At 55.4% G+C, this 14,916-nt stretch overlaps 1 gene segment (V, D, J or C); it reads left to right on the top strand.

Moving 5' to 3' along the window:
• The window catches only part of LOC103610597, a 44,081-nt gene extending 29,566 nt beyond the window's left edge, over nt 1-14,515 (top strand). The window contains 5 exon segments of the C gene segment in view: nt 12,143-12,281; nt 12,470-12,784; nt 12,883-13,221; nt 13,502-13,819; nt 14,011-14,515. Coding sequence covers nt 12,143-12,281; nt 12,470-12,784; nt 12,883-13,221; nt 13,502-13,819; nt 14,011-14,405 — 1,506 coding nt within the window.
• Nucleotides 14,516-14,916: the final 401 nt, after the last annotated feature.

Here is a 14,916-nt window from a genome sequence, read left to right as displayed (position 1 = left end):
CGGCCACACTGCGCTCAGCCAGTGAGCGCTGTGAGCACACCGGTTATCCCTATATAGGATCCGAACCCGTGGCGGGAGCGCTCTTGCGCTCCCAGCGCAGCACTCTCCCGAGTGCACCACGGGCTCGGCCCTGACCTGTAGAGTTTCTGTTGAGAAGTCAGCTGTAAGCCTATGCAGACTCTCCTATAGGTGACTTTTATAGGTGATTTGATGCTTTTCTCTTGTTGTTTTATGATTCTCTCTTTGCCTTTGAATTTTGCTAGTTTGACTATAATATGCCTCCAAGAGGACCTCTTTGCATTGAATCCCTGTGGAGATATTTGAGCCTTGTGAATATGAAGTTTCATATCTCTCCGTATACCTGGGAACTTTTCTGCTATTACTTTATTGAATATATTCTCAATGTCTTTTCCTTTTTCCTCCCCTTCAGGAATACCCATGATTCAGATGTTTGTGTTCTTAAGGTGGTCTGTTAGCTCTCTTAGATTTTCTTCATTTTTAAAAATTCTTTTTTCTTTTTCTTTATTTTTTGTTTGTTTGGTTAGTTGGTTGTTTTGTCTGCCTGAGTTATTTCAGAGAAACTCTTTTCAAGATCAGAAATTTTTTCTTCTGCTTGCTCTAGCCTGCTGCTTAAGTTCTCAGTTGTTTTGTTTTGTTTTGTTTTTTGTTCTGTTGAATGATTCCTTCTGTTCCATGAGTTCTGCTACTTTCTTTTTTTAAAGTATTAATCTCTTTATACAGTTCCTCCTTCATATCCTGAATAGTTTTTCTCAGTTCATTGTGTCATCTAACTGTGTCTTCTTGTGTCTCAATGAGTTTATTTAAGGATTTTACTTGGAAATCCTTTTCAGTCATTTCACTGGTTTCCTGCTCTATGGGGTCTTGCTCTTGAGAATTATTGTATTTCTTTGGTGGACTCATATTTTCTAGTTTTTTCATATTTCTAGTGTCTCCGTTTTGATTTCTAGTCATTCGGTAGAGGAGATTCTTCCATTACTCTCCTTCCCTGGAATCCGCTGGTGATCCTCCCTGGGTCAATTTATCCAAGTGGTTGCTGATCCATCTGGACAACAGCAGTAGGTACTGTGGCTACTGCTGTGGTAGAACACCACCCTTGTGGTGGCAGTGATTGTGGTGGTGGCTTTGGCAGGCTGCCTGTATGGCAGCAGTGGCTCTAGTGACTGTGGGCTGCTCGCACAACAATGGTGGCTGTCTTGCAGTGCTGGTGGTGACAGTAACTGCAGCAGTGGTAGTTACAGCAGCCACCTGCTTGGCTGCAGTGTTCACAGTGGCAACTGGTGCAGCTTCAGTGTTCACAGTGGCAAATGGGTTAACATGCATTGGCAGTAGTGGCCACGGTAACTGCAAATGCCTCCCTGGCATCTGCAGCATCCTTGATGGCAGTTGGGTTACTTTGGGGGTGTGGCAGCAGTGCTCATGGCAGCAACTGCCTCCCTCCTATCTACAGTGTCTTCAATGACAGCCAGGTTACCTCATGGGGGTGGCAGTGTTGCTGGCAGCTTCACCCATCTCTCTTACATCTGCAGTGTCCCCAATGGCAGCTGGGTTACCTTATGGGGGCAACAGTTGTCCCAGTGGCTACAACTGCCCCCCCTCATGACTGTGGTGTCCACAGTTGCAGTGCGGTTACCTTGTTGAGGAGGCAACAGCACCAGTGGCTGCAACAGCCTCCCTCACATCTGCAGTGCCTCAGCATTGTCCTTGGTGGCAGTGGGATTACCTCACAGGGACAGTAGGAACAGCAGCAGCAGCAGCAGCAGCAACTCCTCTTTATGTCTACAGTGTCCTTGGCAGCAGCAGAGTTGACTAATCACAGCAGCAGCAAGAGCAGTGACACAGGTGGCTGCAACTGCCTCAGTCATATTTGCAGTGTCTATGAGAGCAGCAGAGTTAACTTGTAGCAATGGCAATGGTAGCAGTGGATGCAGCAACCTCTCTTACATCTGTGGAGACTGCCATAGCAGTGACAGGCCACCCTCAGGAGTGCTGCTCTGCTGCCAGCATCACCTGGGTCTCCCAGCCCTGTCTGAACCCCCACAGGAGCCCCCACTACCCTCTTCAATCCTGCCCACACCCCAGTGGGTGCCATTAATCCTCCCTCCACATCAGGGCTTCCCTCTTCAGGTGCCCTCGTTCCAGCCCACACTGTGCCAGCAGAAGCCTACTGGACTGAAACTCTAAACAAGCCCCCACATCCTTCAATTCCTGTGGTGGACGCTCAGGCCACCTTTAAATCCAGCTGCATCAAACCACATGCTGTTCTCCAGCAGGCACAGGTCCCAGCCTCTGGCCTTTGCCTTGGCTGTTCCTCTGCCTTGACTTACACCTCCCCTCCCACACAGACATCCCACTCATCCCCGTCCCCCCAGCATGGATTCAGGGTCACCCTTCCCATGTCCCTAGCAGGTCCGTGCCCCTCTGTTTCTCTCCTGCAGAGAAGCATGCATGACTACACCTGCCATGCTCACACCTGGCCAGTGGGGGCCCCTCCACCTGTCCAAGGTCCCACACCTGGTGCACTGGTGAGGCCCGGCCCAAGCCCAAGTTCTGACAGCTGGTGAACGCAGAAGACCCTTCCCCACCACCACCAGGACCACCCAGGGTCAGGTGGAGGGGAGCCTCTGTGTGTCTGGAGGAGGGTCCTCTCCCTTAAACCACCTTGCACCTCCCCTGCAGCCATTGAGAATCAGAGCTGAGACCCCCTCACCAAAGACCAGCAGCTCCGGGGCACAGGGACAGGACCTGGCCACTCGTGAGCACACAGCGACCAGCACCAGGGATGCCTCCATGAGTGAGGCCCAGCCCTGCCTGCCAGGACCTTCCATCCCTGGGAGGACACTGAGCACACAGAATCAACACGCTGGGCAATGCCGGGGCCCACGGTGGGGGCTCAGAGAGAGAAAAGCAGCTGAGCAAGGGCCGAGGGGCCAGCAGACCCCACAGGGGGCCAAAGTGGGACAGCGATGAGCCCTGGGTGGGGTCCACAGGACCCCAGGGGGGACAAAATCCCAAATACTGCTGCCCGGTACTTTCTCTGCAGCTGAGAAAACAGCTCATAATGCAGGTGACAAAAGGTGGCATGGTAGACCCAGCTTTAGATCTGCTCCAGTTCCTGAGAGAGAAGCACATGCGGGCAGCCTTCAACACTTAACGATTGTTAGCAGTGGCAAACTGTTTGCCCCCAACTCAGGAATGACCGTGAGGATTGAGGGGTCAGGGTCTCACACCCACCCATCTGCCTGTGGGGTTTTGGCTGAGCTGCGAACCACAGTGCTAACTGGGGACACAGTGCCTGACAACTCTACAAAAACCCCGGCTCCCACTGCCTCTGCTCGGGCCTGAGCTTGGGGGCATCACCTGCACAGCAATCTCCAGGGAGGCTATGCCATGCTCTGAGAGGGGTGGGGAGCCCCAGAAAGCTGGAAGAGAAGTGGTGTCTGGCCATTTTGGAAGGTGACTTTCTAGGTGGACACGCAGTGGGAACAGGTTCCAGGATGAGGGACACGGTCCCTTGAGGTACTGGGGAGCGGGTGTGGGCAGAGACAGGGGTGCTGAATGCAGCCCAGGTCACAAATCAAGAGGGGTAAGTGGTCACGGGGCCTTGGAGCAGTGTGAGGCATCAGAAGTGTTAGCCGGGGAAACCGGGATCCAACCCAGGTGATGAGTGAGAGGCAGGTGTCAAGAAGGACTCCCAGTCCCAGGTTGGGGACTCAGGCAGGTGGGACATATGCTGGGGGCACAGGGTGGGCCATCTCTTCAAGCACAGAATAGGCTTTCTGGTCCCCGGGGCTCCCTGGTGACTCCCCGGGGACAGCAGCTGGGGGTTCTGTTGTCCCAGAGACAGGGCTGCCACACTGTGCCTAGGTTCAATTTGAGAGCTAGGGCCAGGACACCCTCGTCACCATCTCCTCAGGTGAGTCCACCCTGCAGCCCCCAACCAGTCTTCTCTGCCGGGTCCCTGGGGTCTCCAGCCAGTCTGTGTCCAGCCCCAGAGGGCTCACAGGCCACCATCACTGGGGCCTCCCCCATGGGCTGCCTGCCACAGCCCCACTGGCTCTTACCCCAGATCTGACTGGAGCCCCCAAGGACAGGTAGGGAGCCGGATGGGTTCCAGCCCCATCAGGCTGGTGGGGAAGCAGAAGTTGTGGGCAGAGCTGGGGCCTGGGCTGTTTGTGTGCTGGGGGCTGGGCACACGCAGCAATGTGGCCACTACTACTACGGCTCCTTCAACAGCTGGGGCCAGGGCGTCCGAGTCACCATCTCCTCAGGCACGTTTGACTTTGCCTGCCTCCTCCTCAGCCCTGGGTCTGTGTGGCTGTGGGCCGGGACATCAGCTGTCTCTGCTCCGTGCAGGGCAGCATGGCCTAGCCCTTCCCAGTGGCCGTGAGGGTGCAGGTTTGTGTCTGGGCAGGAGCAGGGACAGTGTCCCTGTGTGATATTGCTGATGTATGGGGCCAGGGCATCCAGGTCACCGTCTCCTCAGGTAAGACGGCTTTCTTTCTTCCTCCTTGGTTGGGCCTGGCCTCCTCTGTCCTGGAGATGAGAGAGAAATTTCCAGCAGTTTCTTGGTCTGTGTGGAGCCATCTCGGGCCCCAGTGGGCTCCTTCTGGGGACGTTTGGCTCTTTGCTTCTCAGGGATAGGAGCTCTTTGCTCCTGGGATGAAGGTTGGGCAGAGACATGCTTTCTGTCTGGGGACATGATGACCTTAGGAAACAGGGCTTTCTGTCATGGCTGGCCGGGCTCAGGGTGGCCAGGTGGGGGTGAGGTTTTTGCACACCCCCAAACGGGGCCTTCAGCAATGTGACTATTTTGATACGTGGGGCCCGGGGACCCTGGTCACCGTCTCCTCAGGTGAGTCCTCACAACCGCTCTCTCCTGCTCAATGTGGAGGGGTTTTGCTGCATTTGGGGGAAAAATTGAGGGGTCTGAGTGTCAAGCCTAGAAGGACAGTCTGGGGACTTGGGAAGGGGTCCTTGAGGGGACTGCAGCTCACACGGATGACGTGCGCAGGCTCCAGCTTCCCTGTCTTCCTGACCTCTGCAGTCAAGGGACTCTGAGGATCCTGGCCCCCCTTGACCTCTGGGGTCTCATGGTCCCCGCCGACCTGTTGAGATGGTCCCCAGCCCACAGCCGGTGCCAGTTTTTTCCCTGTGTCCTGGCAAAATTGTCACAATATGACAACCAGTTTGATGTCTAGGGCCAGGGGACACAGATCACTGTCTCCTCAGGTAAGTCCTTGCCCCTCCCCAATCAAACTGCACTTGGAGAAATTCAGGACATTGGGGCCTTGGTGTCACAGCCACCAGGGTCAGGAAAGGGAGCTGGGGAGAGGGTCCCCCCAGATGGGAAATGGAGATCCAACCTCCCTTTTCCCCAAGTTTGGCCACAGGTGTCAGGGATCAGGTGGCTTCTTTGGCTGGTCTGGGGGTGACCATTTTCTGCTTTATTTGAACATTATCAGGGAATGTCGTGACTGTGGCATAATCAGGGCTTCTGTCTGGCTCTGAAGCACCTGCTCTCTGGGGCAGGCGCCCGTCTGGGGTGTGCTGGATTCCTGAGTGTGAATTAGGAACGTTCTGTTTACAGTCAGTCTTCCCAGACCTGCAGTGACCTGGCCTCTGAGGGTCCAGGACAGGATGTGCAGTGACTAGGGGACCTCTGGCCAGACAGGGAGTGGAGTGTGCAGAGAGCCTAGGTAGAGTGACCTGGATGGTCAGCTTCGGTGTGACACCCGGAGACGGTGCAGGTCTCTGGGTGGCTGGGAGCAGCCCCGGGCTGGACACCCAGGCTTTTTGTGAGGTGAGGATGGAGATTTCACCATTGTGATTACTACGGCTTGGACTTCTGGGGCCAAGGGGTCATGGTCACTGTCTCTTCAGGTAAGAAGGAGAAATTCAGGACATTGGGGCCTTGGTGTCACAGCCACCAGGGTCAGGAAAGGGAGCTGGGGAGAGGGTCCCCCCAGATGGGAAATGGAGATCCAACCTCCCTTTTCCCCAAGTTTGGCCACAGGTGTCAGGGATCAGGTGGCTTCTTTGGCTGGTCTGGGGGTGACCATTTTCTGCTTTATTTGAACATTATCAGGGAATGTCGTGACTGTGGCATAATCAGGGCTTCTGTCTGGCTCTGAAGCACCTGCTCTCTGGGGCAGGCGCCCGTCTGGGGTGTGCTGGATTCCTGAGTGTGAATTAGGAACGTTCTGTTTACAGTCAGACTTCCCAGACCTGCAGTGACCTGGCCTCTGAGGGTCCAGGACAGGATGTGCAGTGACTAGGGGACCTCTGGCCAGACAGGGAGTGGAGTGTGCAGAGAGCCTAGGTAGAATGACCTGGATGGTCAGCTTCGGTGTGACACCCGGAGACGGTGCAGGTCTCTGGGTGGCTGGGAGCAGCCCCGGGCTGGACACCCAGGCTTTTTGTGAGGTGAGGATGGAGATTTCACCATTGTGATTACTACGGCTTGGACTTCTGGGGCCAAGGGGTCATGGTCACTGTCTCTTCAGGTAAGAATGGCCTCTCTTCAGGGTCTTCATTTTCTGCTCCTGCCTTTAGGGTTTTCTGAGCATCCCAAGCTGGTCACTTTCCCTAGGGGACCAGGGTGGGCTGGCCAGGAAGGGACAGGGACTGGGGTGCTTTGGGGATTTCAGATTTTCTGTGAATTTTCCAATGTGCTTGCAAAACTGAAATAACATCAGATACGTTCGATGGAGTAACTAAGCCCCTGGGGGCTTCGGGGCCACATTCAAGTGAGATGCTGGAAAAGACCAGGACCCCTGTGGCTAGAGGACAGTTTGGTCCATGGTGGGAGACACTTAGTTGCTGGAATCGACTTAGTTGCGGGAATCATAGTGTTGGTTGAGGAACGTGCCTGGACGGCGGTGTTTGTAGAACCACAGAGAGACTGCAGAGTGAGACGTTTTCTTTGGAATTATGAAGTGTCTTTTGTGCTAGGCTGTATTTTAAATTCTTTGTTAGTCAGAAAGAGAACTGTCTGTGTGAGTGAACCCAGGGAGGGGGACACATAGCCTTCGTCTTGGTGAGAACGGGGGCTGGGGGACTTGTGGAAGGGGCTGCGGGTGGCAGCGGCAGCTGAGCTCTGCGAGGAAGCTTCTAAGAGAAAAGAAAGTATTCTTGCAGAAAATGGTGTGTTCATCTTAAATGATGTGTTCTTGCAGAGAATGGTGTGTTCATCTGAAAGGGCAAGGTCACTAAATATTAAAAGACAGGGCACCGTTGAAGCGGATCCTGAGAAAATGGCTCAGAAAATTGTGACTTGAAAACTTGAGAGATGTTCAAGTATATTAAATGTTTTAAATCCCAAAGTATTTAGAATTCTTATTACTTGATTAACAACCATGAGTCAGGCCTTTCTGGAGTGGATACTGACACAAGTTCAGCCAAGAAGCCATAATGCGGCACTGTTAGCCCCCGATTCAGGGCTGAGTTTTGTCGATAATAAATCAAGTTTATTTTTTAAATTCATTGAGTGATGCTGGGCATGGGTGGTTAGAGTCAAGATGGCCACGGAGCGGGGGTTCGGCCACCTGCAGCAGGTGGCAGGAAGCAGGTCACAGCGAGAGTCTATTTTAGGAAGCAAAGAAAACAGGATGGGCACATTTACAGCTTATGCTTATGAAGAGGTGGTTTTCAGATATTTTGCCGAGCCCCGCAGATCTGAAAGTGTTCCACCAGCAGAACAACACCTGGGTAATTTGCATTTCTAAAATAAGGCGAGGGTGCTGCAGAAACTGGAAAGGTTCCTTTTTTCACTATTTGAATTTGGTGTTCCATTCTTAGCTTATCAACTTCTAGTTTGTTCCAACTTAACCTGCCAACTTCTAAATTGAATTCATTTTCAGAGTAAAATCTTTAAGAAATTAAATGGTCTTAGGGACAGCTTATTAATGTATTCATAAAACTTATTTAAGTTACTTTTTTTATTCCTTCATATGATAATTAATTTCAAACCTTTTTTTAATACTCCAAAGCATGATCTTTACAATAGCTGTGTCCACAATTTTTTAAGTTAGTTAATTTTCTCTTTGTGATTAAGGAAAAACACTTTGACATTCTGATTTTAAAAATGCCTTCATTTCAGTATTTTTCAAGACCACTTTTCAAGTATTCATTTTAGAACAAATTAAAGGTCAAACGTATATAATTCTCCTGAATTATTTTATTAGACATGTTAATTGGTGGCTTAAGATAGAACCCAGTCAGACAGTGCAGAAGAAAGCACCCTAGCGGCACGTTAGGTGGACAGTTTGTCTCCAGTCGGTGGCTCAGCTCCTCAGTCAAGGGAAGCCCGTGTGGGGTCTGGGCGCAGGTTGCCGCTGGGCCTGGAATTGGCTTTGGGTCTCCCGGGAGCACCCAGACCCGGGAATGTGTGGCCGTGGCTTCTGCCACCAGCCAGCTGGCTACCTATGCATCAGCCATTTTTGATGGACTTGGAGGAATTATTCCCTGTCAAAGATCCCACGGACTTTCCAGCGACCGGACTCCTAACGTGGTAAGCGAGGGCAGCCACGCTGCCAAGTGTGCTCTCTTAAACATTTGCATTTGATGTTTTCTTTCTACTTGAAGGGAAGTCAGTCTGTCATTATTGCTTGATGAGGAGAAAGAGGCTCATCTGTGCAAGTCCTTTGGGTAACCACAGTCTGGGTCACTCACGTTTAACTTCCCCTCAAAGATATTTCAAGAAAAAACTGGCATGAGCTTTCCTATTGCCTATTAACCGTTGATTGTATGCTTCGTGATGCTTTAAAATACACAAGGGACCTCTCGCACTGTCTCTATTTAAGTTATAGATGCAGCTTTGAGTTTTAGATCGTTATCATGTACCTGAAACTAGCCTACGCCTTCCACGTAGCTTTATGGTAAACAGCAGAATTTTAAGTGACAAATTCTGATAAAATGGATTTCCTGGTTGTTTTCAATGATGATTTTTATCTAGAAGGAATTTAAAGTCAGGGGCTTATCTTAGACTCGGAAGGGAGGAATTCGAGCTAAGCGGGTGCTCCAGGGCAGTGGAGGCTGAGAGGGGAGAAGTCGGCTCTCGGAGCAGAGGCAACGTGGCTGGTCTAGAACAAAAGGAATGTGTCATTTTATCACCGGAAATCTCAAGATGTTTAATGAATTTAGAGTTGCCAGGAAATATTCTACCCAGATGGTGAAAGGGCTTTAGTGATTGGTACTACTTTGGAGCCAAAAGCCAGGTGGAGCTGGGGCACGAGGACCGGACACCTGGGGTGTCGAGTGTAGGACACAGAGGGGACGGAAGCCCATCCAGCTGTTCAGAAATCCTGCAGTGAGATGGGTTTAGCAGAGGCAAGGGGTCTGCCAGGATGACTCTTTCTGGCCACTACTATTCCATTGGGCTTTCAAAACCAGACTAGTCTGAACAAAGCTGGGCTGAGATGGGCTGGACTAGGCTGAGCTGTGCTAAGCTAGGCTGAGCTAGGCTGAGCTGAGCTGGGCTGGGCAGAGCTGGGCAGAGCTGGGCTGAGCTGGATTGGGCTGAGCTGGGCTAGGCTGAGCAGAGGTGAGCTGGGGTGAGCTGGGCTGACCTGGGCTGAGCTAGGCTGAGCAGAGGTGAGCTGGGGTGAGCTGGGCTAAGCTGGGCTGAGCTAGGCTGGGCAGAGCTGGGCTGGGCAGAGCTGGGCTGAGCTGAACTGGGCTGGGCAGAGCTGAGCTGAGCTAGGCTGAGCAAAGCTGGGCTGAGCCAGGCTGAGCTGGGCTGAGGCAGGCTGAGCTGTGTTAGGCTTAGCTGAGCTGGGCAGAGCTGGGCTGAGCTGGGTTGGGCTGAGCTGAGCTAGGCTGAGCAGAGGTGAGCTGGGCTGAGCTGGGTTAGGCTGAGCTGAGCTAGGCTGAGCAGAAGTGAGCTGGGGTGAGCTGGGCTAAGCTGGGCGGAGCTAAGCTGGATTGAGTTGGGCTGAGCTAATCTGGGCTGTGCTGAGCTGACCTGAGCTGTGCTGGGCTGGGCTCTACTGGGCTGAGCTGGGCTGTACTGAGCTGAACTGGGCTGAGCTGGGCTGGGTTGAGTGGGGCTGGGTGAGCTGGGTGAGCTGGGTGAGCTGATCTGTGCTGACCTGGGCTGAGCTGGGCTGAGCTGAACTGGGCTGAGCTGGGCTGGGCTGGGCTGAGCTGGGATGAGCTGGGCTGAGCTGGGCTGAGCTGGAATGAGCTGAGCTGGGCTGAGCTGGGCTGAGCTGAGCTGAGCTGGGCTGAGCTGGGCTGGGTGAGCTGAACTGGGCTGAGCTGGGCTGGGCTGAGCTAGACTGAGCTAAGCTGAGCTGATCTGAGCTGAGCTGGGTTGAGTTCGACTGGGCTGAGCAGAGCTGGGATAAGCTGAGCTGAGCTGGACTGAGCTGAGCTGAGCTGGACTGAGTTGTGCTGAGCCGAACTGGGCTGAGCTTGGCTGGGCTGAGCTGAGCTGGGCTGGGCTGGGTTGAGCTGAGCTAGGCTGGACTGGACTGAGCTGAACTGAGCTGGGCTAAGCTGATCTGTGCTGAGCTGGGCTGAGCTGATCTGTGCTGAGCTGGGCTGAGCTGAGCTGAGCTAGACTGGACTGGGCTGAGCTGAATTGAGCTGAGCTGTACTGGGCTGAGTTGGGCTGAGCAGAGCTGGGCTGAGCTGAAGTGGGCTGAGCTGGGCTGGGCTGGGATTAGCTAGGATGAGCTGACCTGGGCTGAGCTGGGATGAGCAGAGCTGGGATGAGCTGAGCTGAGCAGAGCTGGGCTGGGCAGTGCTGGGATGAGCTGGAATGAGCTGAGCTGAACTGAGCTAGACTGGACTGGGCTGAGCTGAACTGAGCTGGGCTGAGCTGTACTGGGCTGAGCTGGGCTGAGGTGGGCTGTACTGGGCAGAGCTGGGCTGAGCTGAGCTGTACTGGGCAGAGCTGGGCTGAGCTGAAGTGGGCCAAGCTGGGCCAGGCTGGGTTGAGCTGAACTGGGCTGAGCTAAGCTGGGCTGAACTGGACTGACGTGAGCTGAGCTGAGCTGAGATATGCTGGGCTGGGCAGAGCTGAACTGAGCTGGGATGAGCTGTACTGGGTTGAGCTGGGCTGAGCTGGGATGGGCTGGGCTGAGCTGGGATGGGCTGAACTGGGCTGAGCTGAACTGAGCAGGGCTGAGCTGTATTGGGCTGAGTTGGGCTGAACTGAGCTGGGCTTGGTTGAGCTGGGCTGACCTGAAGTGGGCTGAGCTGAGCTGTACTGGGCAGAGCTGGGCTGAGCTGAAGTGGGCCGAGCTGGGCCAGGCTGGGTTGAGCTGAACTGGGCTGAGCTGAGCTGGGCTGAACTGGACTGACGTGAGCTGAGCTGAGCTGAAATATGCTGGGCTGGGCAGAGCTGAACTGAGCTGGGCTGGGCAGAACTGAACTGAGCTGGGCTGAGCTGAGCTAGGCTGAGCTGGGCTGAGCTGAGCTAGGCTGAGCTGGGCTGGGCAGAGCTGGGCTTGAGCTGGGATGAGCTGTACTGGGCAGAGGTGGGCTGAGCTGAAGTGGGCTGGGCTGAGCTGGGATGAGCTGAACTGGGCTGAGCTGAAGTGGGCTGAGCTGGGAAGAGCTGAGTTGAGCTGAGCTGAGTTGAACTGAGCTTGGCTGGGCTGGGCTGGACTAGGCTGGCCTTCTTGTGTTTGGTGGTTGAGCTGGGTTAACTAGGGTAACTGAGCTCGGTTCAGCAGGCATGGACTGGTTGGGATGGGCTGGGCTTGTTCATTAAGCTGCTTGGGGCTAGACTGACCGGGGATGGCCTACATTCCTGCAGCTGGGATGAGCTGGCCGTGCTACATCCTCTTAGCTCACATTGTGCTCGGCTGATCTACATGATCTGGCCATTCTTAGATACACTCACCAAGCAGAGTCTACACTGGTTCCCATCACTCTCCCTCTGACCCCACACACAGTCCTGAGCTGTCTGCCCTGGGAGATTTAGGGTGTGACTGAGATCAGGGCAGCTCGGGGAGCTGGTGGGGGCCCCTCTCTACCTGCCTTGTGTGTGGTTCCTGGCTCCTCACGCGCCTTGTGCTCAGGGCTGAGCATGACAGCCCCACAAGTCTGACATCCAAGGGAAGACAAGGCTGGTCCATGCCCACGCCTGATCCCTGAACAACTCTGATCCCAGACCCAGCATACAGGCGATGCCCTGGGTACAGGGACAGCAGAGCAGGGTGGGGACGGCAAGGATGGGAAGGCAGTGTGCTGTGATGGGCGCCTCAGTATGGTGGTGGCTGAGGCTGTCTCCTCCCACACCCAGCAGCCTCGTACCTAGACCTCAGGCCTCACCATAGCTTCCCAGCCCACTGTTGGCCAGGTCAGCCCAAGCCCTGGAGTCCTGAAGGTGGGCTTAGCCTCAGCAGGATGGGGGGCTCAGAAAGAGACTCTGCAGCTGGCTCAAGAAGGCAGCTTCTCACCCCCTCCTCATTCTCTTTTGTCCCCCTCGGGTCCTCAGTGAGCCTGTCCTCCCCAAAAGTCTTCCCCCTGGTGTCCTGTGAGAGCCCCCAGTCACAGAAGAGCACAGTGGCCCTGGGCTGCCTCGCACGGGACTTCCTGCCCGACACCATCAGCTTCTCCTGGAACTACAAGAACAGCTCCTCGGTGAGCCGCAGCAATGTCAAGACCTTCCCAACGGTCCACAGACAGGGCACGTACGCGGCCACCTCGCAGGTGCTGCTGCCCGAGAGTGTGCCCCAGAGCACTGACGAGCACCTGGTGTGCAAAGTGCTGCACGGCACCACCAACAAAGACGTGATCGTGAACTTCCCAGGTGAGAACCGTCCCCTCCACCACCACGGAAGAGAGAGCCCGGCGTGGCAGGCACGGGGGTGGGCCAGGCCGGGCTGACCCCTTGTCCCCTCACTCCAGTGTTCACAGTGCTGCGCCCCAAAGTGGACGTGCTCATCCCGCCCTGCGATTCCTCCTCCGGACCCAGCCAGCGCAAGACCAGGCTCATCTGCCAGGCCACGGGTTTCAGCCCCAAACAGATCACAGTGTCCTGGCTGCGCGATGGAAAGCCAGTGGAGTCCGGCTTCACCACCAGCCAGGCGGAGGCTGAGGACAAAGGCTCTGGGCCCACGACCTTCAAGATCACCAGCACACTGATCGTCACCGAGAGTGACTGGCTCAGCCAGAGCACGTTCACCTGCCGCGTGGATCACAGAGGCGGGACTGTCCTGAAGAACGTGTCCTCCACGTGCAGTGGTGGTGAGTGGCCTGTCCTGGGTGCAGCACCCACCCCTCCATTTCCAGGGCCACCCCATGGGTGTCCACTACGGTCTGGCAGACGCTGCCCCACACCTGGCCATCTGCTCCCTGAGCTTTGGCTTCCCAGGGTGGCCACGGGCAGGGACGGGACAGGCCAAGCGTCCCCCTGACCACACCAGAAGGACCCTGGGGCTCAGCAGAGTCCACAGCTCTCTTCAGGAAAGGAAGACCTGACTTCAGGTCTGACCAGTCGCTGAAGCCGCCTCTCTCTCCTCCCCAGGTCCGTCTCCAGACATCCGCGTCTTCACCATCACCCCCTCCTTCGCCAGCATCTTCCTCAGCAAGTCGGCCAAGCTGGGCTGCCTGGTCACAGACCTGAGCACCTCTGACAGCCTGAACATCTCCTGGACACGTCAGAATGGCGAGGCTCTGGAAACGAACACCAGCATCTCTGAGAGACACCCCAACAGCACCTTCAGTGCCGTGGGCGAGGCCAGCATCTGCGAGGATGACTGGAAGCCAGGGGAGAAGTTCACCTGCACCGTGACCCACACGGACCTGCCCGCACCCCTGAAGAAGACCGTCTCCAAGTCCACGGGTAGGTCCAGCTCCCGGCACTGCCCTCTTCCCGCTGCTCCCAGGTCCCCTCTCCAGACCCCCGGGGGAGGGCAGGGCCGGGCACGTGGTGAGAATGTTGTCCAGGAACAACGGGGGACAGTCCACCCCACCTCACTGGCCTCGGGCCCCTCGTGGCCCCACCTGGGCTCACCCCCGTCTCTCTGCTCACAGAGGTGACCCTGCACAAACCAGCCGTCTACGTGCTGCCACCAGCCCGGGAACAGCTGAACCTGCTGGAGGCGGCCACTGTCACCTGCCTGGTGACGGGCTTCTCTCCCTCGGACGTGTTTGTGCAATGGGTGAAGAACGGGCAGCCCTTGACCCCGGACAACTACGTGACCAGCCCCCCAATGCCCGAGCCCCAGGCTCCAGGCCGTTACCATGTCCTCAGCACCCTGACCGTGACCGAGGAGGAGTGGAGCTCAGGGGCCCCCTTCACCTGCGTCGTGGGCCACGAGGCCCTGCCGTACAAGGTGATCGAGAGGACCGTGGACAAGTCCACCGGTAAACCCACCCTGTACAACGTGTCCCTGATCTTGTCCGACACGGCCAGCACCTGCTACTGACCAGGGGTGGTGGCCGGTCACTCTGTGTGTGTGTGTGCAAACTAACTGTGTCAACGGGGCATGCTCTTGCATTTTCTAAAGATTAGAAATAAAAAGATCCATTCAAAACATGCTGGTCCTGAGTGCACAATGCTCTTGCCTGCTGGGGACATGGCTGTGCTGCGCCCACCCTGCCCCCCTCAGACCTCCCTTCTGCATGGCCCCAGGCCTGCCTCACCTGCTTGCCCACCTTGGGACAACCTCAGGGAGGCCCTGGGCTCTGTGCCGAATGCCCACAGGAAGGCAGAGCCCAGGCACACAGTTCCTGCAGCTGCTTCCAGACAGCACCTAAAAGAAGGCCACATGGGCACAGGCAGAACACACACGTGCACACATGGGCACACGAGATCATGGGCACACACAAGAACATGCACACGGACATGCAATGCATGAACACAAACACGGTTACACTCAGACATGAAGAATATGCACATGAACAGACACATAAGCACCCATGTGCACACATGCAGAC

This window comes from Galeopterus variegatus, unplaced genomic scaffold (assembly GCF_000696425.1).
Source record: "Galeopterus variegatus unplaced genomic scaffold, G_variegatus-3.0.2 Scaffold11381, whole genome shotgun sequence".
NCBI classification, from domain to species: domain Eukaryota; kingdom Metazoa; phylum Chordata; class Mammalia; order Dermoptera; family Cynocephalidae; genus Galeopterus; species Galeopterus variegatus.
The sequence above is the reverse complement of the archived record's forward strand: the minus strand, read 5'-3'. Positions and strand labels throughout refer to the sequence as shown.